At 41.1% G+C, this 5,652-nt stretch overlaps 2 protein-coding genes across 2 annotated transcripts; one reads left to right on the top strand and one right to left on the bottom strand.

The window, feature by feature from the left end:
* Nucleotides 1–642: 642 nt before the first annotated feature.
* hypk (huntingtin interacting protein K) lies at nucleotides 643–2,148 on the top strand. The gene is made up of 4 exons (XM_029144762.3): nucleotides 643–842; nucleotides 1,443–1,498; nucleotides 1,587–1,638; nucleotides 1,910–2,148. The coding sequence occupies exons 1-4, from the start codon at nucleotides 681–683 to the stop codon at nucleotides 2,003–2,005; spliced, it is 366 nt and encodes a 121-aa protein (XP_029000595.1). The 5' UTR covers nucleotides 643–680; the 3' UTR covers nucleotides 2,006–2,148.
* A 2-nt stretch (nucleotides 2,149–2,150) lies between these two features.
* Nucleotides 2,151–5,320, bottom strand: mfap1 (microfibril associated protein 1). Its single transcript, XM_029144760.3, has 8 exons — nucleotides 5,124–5,320; nucleotides 4,546–4,762; nucleotides 4,326–4,464; nucleotides 4,050–4,237; nucleotides 3,521–3,790; nucleotides 3,265–3,424; nucleotides 2,957–3,046; nucleotides 2,151–2,607 (listed from the first exon to the last, which is right to left on the bottom strand). Exons 1-8 carry the CDS (start codon nucleotides 5,203–5,205, stop codon nucleotides 2,428–2,430), a joined length of 1,326 nt encoding a protein of 441 aa, XP_029000593.1. The 5' UTR covers nucleotides 5,206–5,320; the 3' UTR covers nucleotides 2,151–2,427.
* Nucleotides 5,321–5,652: the final 332 nt, after the last annotated feature.

The raw sequence follows: 5,652 nt of genomic DNA, 5'->3' as shown, positions 1-5,652 counted from the left end.
AAACATACGAAAGGGCTTGAAAAGTAAAGAGTCACAGGAAATCTGTTGAGGATAGTTCTACATCTACCAGTAAACCTCTTACAGGAGACAGGAATAGAATAAGGAGGAGCACACATTAATCTGTAAAACCGATACCTGACCACGTAATCTACTAACACTCACTGATTCTCATTTTCTCTGCAACAATAACAAGCCAGTAGATAAATTAGATACATAAAAAGGAAATCGACTTAAGACATACTTTATTGATCCCCATTATTTACAGGGTATCAGTAATTCAGAAACTTGACAAGGAATCTGTGAGACTGTTACTGGTTTGATTTGTATACCTCTTAAAAGTAAACAATAGATAAAACATAAAAATATTCTAAATAAAGTAAATTTATATATTAATGAGGCTCTACACACAACACAAGTGGCTTTGATTGATACTTCAACACCAGCACTTCCCAACTTGTTAAATTTAAGTTGCATAGTAAATGGTAAATAGAAGCTTTAGATCAATTTAACTATAACCAAATATTTAAAAGTTTTTTTTGCTGAAAATGCAACTTCCGGACTACAACTTTCTTTCAAATGTAATTTTCGTAGTTCTCCTTTGTCATATCCGGTCTCTCACGGTTTTCCCTCCTACCTTCGGTGGGACATTTCTCTTTGGTTCCGGCCTCACTGTAGCTAACATGGCGGCAGAAGGAGACGTAGATTTGGACCTGGAAGCCGAGGAAAACTGCACTGGAAAGCCGGCAGAAAAGCCTCGCAAACATGACAGCGGAGCCGCGGACCTGGAGAGAGTCACGGATTATGCGGAGGAGAAGGAAATCTCCAGCTCTGATTTAGAAACGGTGAGCTGCCGGGCTAACGTCACCCTAGCTTAGCTTACCGTTAGCCACGCGGCCGCAGCTGCCTCGTCTGGCTGTACACCAAACAATTTCAGGTGTTTAATGTGTAAACTTGTATTGTACAATGTTGAGTTTCTAAATTAGACATGATTTTATGTGAACAGTATCAGCTATTATAGGGTTAGCAACGTTAGTTATCTCTGTTATTTCCGTTGACCAATATGTCAACAGTTCTTGTAAGATTGTTTTCAGGGTTCGTGCAATGTTTTGCCAAATCTTCAGTAAAATAAAAAAATTAAATTTAATATTCACTTTGTTGATCCCCACTGCTTTTCCAGTTTGATGGTTAGTGACTTCAAAGCCACTGTCCCAATATGGTCTGTGTTACAACAGCTTGTCAATGAATGGTGCAGTCACTGGTTCAGATGTTTTGATGGCAGTCATACTGCAGTATTACAGATGAATGTTTGACTAATTAACACAAGTCTTGTAGAAATACATTGTGTCCCCTAAATTTCCCTGTAGGATTCAAACTGTAGCGAATTTGTGGATGTTGTGACATTACTTTACAAACAGGTGGAATTACAGGATTTTCTTTTCTAGGCCATGTCTGTGATCGGAGACAGAAGGTCACGGGAACAGAAAGCCAAACAAGAGAGGTAAGACCCGTGTTAATGCTGAGATCTGATGTCCCACACCCTGTTGACGGCAGAAATGCAGACTGAATGTTTAATTTTGGACTTTCAGAGAAAAAGAATTGGCCAAAGTCACCATCAAGAAGGAAGATGTAGAACTAATTGTAAGTATTTTTCATGGTAAAACCACACGCCTGCTTCTGATACATCGCAGGGCCTGAAGTGTACAGATATCCTGTCATTTATTTAGTTGTTGTAAAACTATGAAGGTTTACAGTTTTCACCTTAGTGGTGCCATCACTGAGACGAGCATGTTCACATCTCCATCCCTTTTCTTTCTGTTTTAGCCACTCAATACACTTTTTTGACTGTTGTGTTGGATTCTTAAACTGTATTTTGGGAATACTTCATATTGTAATATCTGTTGCTGTGCAGATGTCGGAGATGGAGATTTCAAGGGCCGTGGCTGAGCGCAGCCTCAGGGAACACATGGGCAACGTGGTGGAGGCTTTAGTGGCTCTGACCAACTGAACAAACAGCTTTTACACAATGGACTGCTTGACTGTGTTTTCGTACACGAGTTCATCACATCAATGAGACTGAACTCTGTGGTTCAAGTATAATACTTTAATCTTTTTTTTTAATAAAATTTGCTAATTAATTGATCAGTCTAATATTGTATTCACAATCAATTTCTTTAATAACAGAACTGAAAAGGTGACACTGGAAATCATTACAAAAGTCCACAGACTGTGTTACTAGTCTAATATTTTGAAAAAAAAAAAAAGTGATACTGTATTTACAACCAAATATCCACACTGAACTGAGATTCTGCCCATTGACAACCTGAACCAGATGCGTCTTCAGGAGCCGCATGAAATCATCAGTTCATCAAAGTTGTGGAGTCAGTCTTTCTCTCCTCTCACAATAATAAAATCCAGGAATCCACAGCTTTAGGTTTTCCTCTTCTTGGTTGTGGGACGGTCAAACACGTCCCTCACGCCTGCTGCCTTCTGCTTGAAGAACTTGCTGTTTTGAGCGCTCTCCTGGGCCCAGGCAGAGTCGAAAGACGTTGTGTCCTGGTCCACCAGGTGGGTGTATTTGGTGCGACCAGAACGACCAAAGTTTTTGACCTTAAATAGAGAGACACAGCTGTTAGATTACCCTAACCTGTATCAGTAGCCATGAGAATGATGTTGGTTGGTTTTTTTCCATAACAACTATGGCACTGGTATTTTTACTGTGTATAAACAGTGTAATAGTTCTGTTGCAACATTTCAAAAAACAGTTGCAAATTTAGAATGAGTTACTTTGAGAATTTAAACAAGTTATTTTAGCCTCTAATTAAATTAAAATAAAGGAAACTGTCAGAACAGAAAAAAATTGCTCATTCTGACTGTCAGATGACAAGTGGACAATCAATGTTTAGATGACTTTTCAACCTCTAATGCAGAGTGTCGGATGCGAGTAAAAGCCTCTGACCTGCATGACTTTGGGTAGGATGGTTTTGTTGAAGTGATCTTCCAGAGTAGGTTGGCTGAAATCCCGCTTGTACAAGTCTTCCTCCGAATCCTGGAACAGAAGCCACGTTTTCAGTTAGACACTGATCATTTGTCTGTAACTACATCAAATCAAGTAACTACATCAAACTTGCCCACATTTAAGCTATACGGAGTTTGTCATTTTACAATTGCATGCATGTGGACCGATCCACCACCTGTTGTTTTTATAGACACTAAGGCAGATGATGTCTGCAGTCCTGTTAAGGTTTGACCAGTGCAGACACTCACCATGAAGAAGGCTCCTCTGTGGTAGTACTTCTGCAGGAACTTGTATTTGCCTTTGCTGGCTTTGTTGGTCACAAGTTTTCCACTGTTGCGGAGCTCTGCCCTACGCTCCTCCTCCGTCATGCTGTGGAACCTCTCAATTTCAGACTTCTCCTTCTCCAAACTGAAGACGAACACATGCATTAACTGAAGGGGACTGAATATGGGAAATACTTCCTGGTATTGTATTATTATTATTATTATAGTATTGTTTACTTACACTTCTCGGGCCTCTCTGTCCCTCTTGATACGTTTCAGCTCTCTGACTTTCCAGGCTTCATATTCTTCCTCCTCATTCTCTCCATCTGTGTCCAGAGCTTCCAGTGCAGCCAGTGTTCGTCGGTTCTCCTCAAACTCCTTCTTGGCCTCTTCCTCCACAATCTTGAGGGTGTAACGCCGGCGCTCCTCTGCCTGTCTCTTTGCCTCGACCTCCAGCTCTTTTTGCCTCTGTTCCTCTGCTTCACGCTCTGCAACGGTGACTCTGTCCTTTCTGTCACAGAAGATTAACACTGAACAAAGGACTCCAAATTGTTCCTAATAAACTGTGTTTTGTTGCCCTGTACTTGTATATGTGTAATGGCAAAGTTGGATCTAACCAATGTAAAAGGCTCCACCTGCTAAAGAGAGACCAGGATGAAGAGATAACCAGTGTGATTTCCTTCACCTCTCAGTGCTCCTAATTATGTTATGTTGCATTGGTGCGTAAAGGAAGCCTACAAATTAGGAAAACAAACTCCTCTCATTCATACTTGCGAATGAAGACTGGCTTCAGTCTAGGCTCTGCTTCATCCTCGCTGTCTGTGTATTCTTCATATTCAGACTCTGAAGCAGATTCCTCCCCTGACCTTCCTTCTTCCTCAACCTCCATCACCTCCATCTCCTCGTTTTTACGTTGAAGTGCTCGCTGCCGCATCATTGCTCGTCGCCTCTCAATTTCCTACAGAGAATCATAAAGTTTGCCTTTTATACTAAAACAAAAACAGAAAGTATTAACAGGAGTAACAGGGACCAGTACAGATGTCAACCTCATCATCCACTTCTTCCTCTTCCTCTGCTTCTTCCTCACTGCTCTCCTCTCGCTCAGGGTGCCACGTGCCTTCATCAGAGTCCTCGCTGCTCTCAGCAACAACTTCAGGCTCTGCAATCTGTCTGTGTCTTGCAAGCCTGAGTAAACAAAGCGGATAGGTCGAGTTTGTGCAACAGAAATTTTAGCAAGCAAATCAAATTTAAAGGGCTCTGTCATACCTCTCCTCCACGTCCTCAGAGACACGGTTAAGCAAACGCTTTAGACGTGGGTCGGAGACGTCTTCCTCCTCTACTTCCACCTCCGGCTCCATTTCCTTTCCCTTCCTCACAAGGGGCATCTCCTCTAGTTCTTCATCTGATGACTCCATCGGGGCATAGTCTGGACGTTTACCTGACACATACCGCTTCACCTTTACCTTCTCCATTGAGAGCTCACCTGGGGAAGGGGAACATAATAATTACAGGTTTGGTCCCAACATAAAATGTTTAGAGTGTAGTATCAAACTAAGTAATTCAGCATCTCTAAACACTGTAGAAATTTAATACTGCATCAATAGGTTCATACCAGCATATTCACAGGCGCATTTTTTTTAAACGGCAAGATACTTCGGATTCAACTAGACTTTACTATTTCGGATATTTCACTCGCATCAGTCTGGTAATTTGTGAGTTTTTGTATTTCACAATATTTAAACAATTTATGGACGACGCACTTTACCAGTGAAAACCACTGGTACTCCTTTAGCTTTAGTAGGTTAGCTTAGCACGCCAATAGCCGCCTGTGAGGAAGGTCTCACCTTTCTCGTTTCGAACCGGCACGGCTCCAGCCGTGGACTGGATCGGAGGCAGCTTCATGTTGATAGGTTCACGACTAGACATGACTGCCTGGTCGACTGTATCCGCAGAATGACAACAAAAACAAGAATTTCAGTTGGACAAAACGAGCTCGACGCCGCTTCTCTGGAACGGAAGTTCCACTAAATAAGTAGACGGACCGGAACTTGTCTTCTTACGACAGATGGTTCCGCTTGCTGTTGGAAACAAAAATAAAATCAAAAACACCTAAAATGTAGATGGTATTTTAAACATTGAAGATTATGGTCTAAAATAAGTTATTTAAAACGATAATAATTGACAATGTCTCTATTTGAATAAAGATTGTGTACTACCCTATACTCCCGCCCTTCACTAACCAAAATGTTTTATAGCAGTTAACAAGGATCTTAAAACCTATGTAAGAACAATCACATACTCATGTAAACTAGCACAAATAAATTATGTATGAACTAATATATTGCCCTATGTGGGAATTACTCATAGATAATA

Source organism: Betta splendens, chromosome 3, assembly GCF_900634795.4.
Source record: "Betta splendens chromosome 3, fBetSpl5.4, whole genome shotgun sequence".
Classification (NCBI taxonomy): Eukaryota; Metazoa; Chordata; class Actinopteri; order Anabantiformes; family Osphronemidae; genus Betta; species Betta splendens.
The sequence above is the reverse complement of the archived record's forward strand: the minus strand, read 5'-3'. Positions and strand labels throughout refer to the sequence as shown.

What these genes read in the sequence shown, in the direction of transcription:
- hypk (XM_029144762.3), top strand. Translation starts at nt 681, where the DNA reads ATGGCGGCAGAAGGAGACGTAGATTTGGACCTGGAAGCCGAGGAAAAC. An exon ending in CCAGCTCTGATTTAGAAACG is followed by an intron (nt 843 to 1,442) that starts GTGAGCTGCCGG and finishes TTTCTTTTCTAG; the next exon opens with GCCATGTCTGTGATCGGAGA. An exon ending in AGGAAGATGTAGAACTAATT is followed by an intron (nt 1,639 to 1,909) that starts GTAAGTATTTTT and finishes GTTGCTGTGCAG; the next exon opens with ATGTCGGAGATGGAGATTTC.
- mfap1 (XM_029144760.3), bottom strand. Translation starts at nt 5,205, where the DNA reads ATGTCTAGTCGTGAACCTATCAACATGAAGCTGCCTCCGATCCAGTCC. An exon ending in AGGAAGAAGTGGATGATGAG is followed by an intron (nt 4,238 to 4,325) that starts GTTGACATCTGT and finishes GATTCTCTGTAG; the next exon opens with GAAATTGAGAGGCGACGAGC. An exon ending in TCCTACCCAAAGTCATGCAG is followed by an intron (nt 2,608 to 2,956) that starts GTCAGAGGCTTT and finishes TCTCTATTTAAG; the next exon opens with GTCAAAAACTTTGGTCGTTC.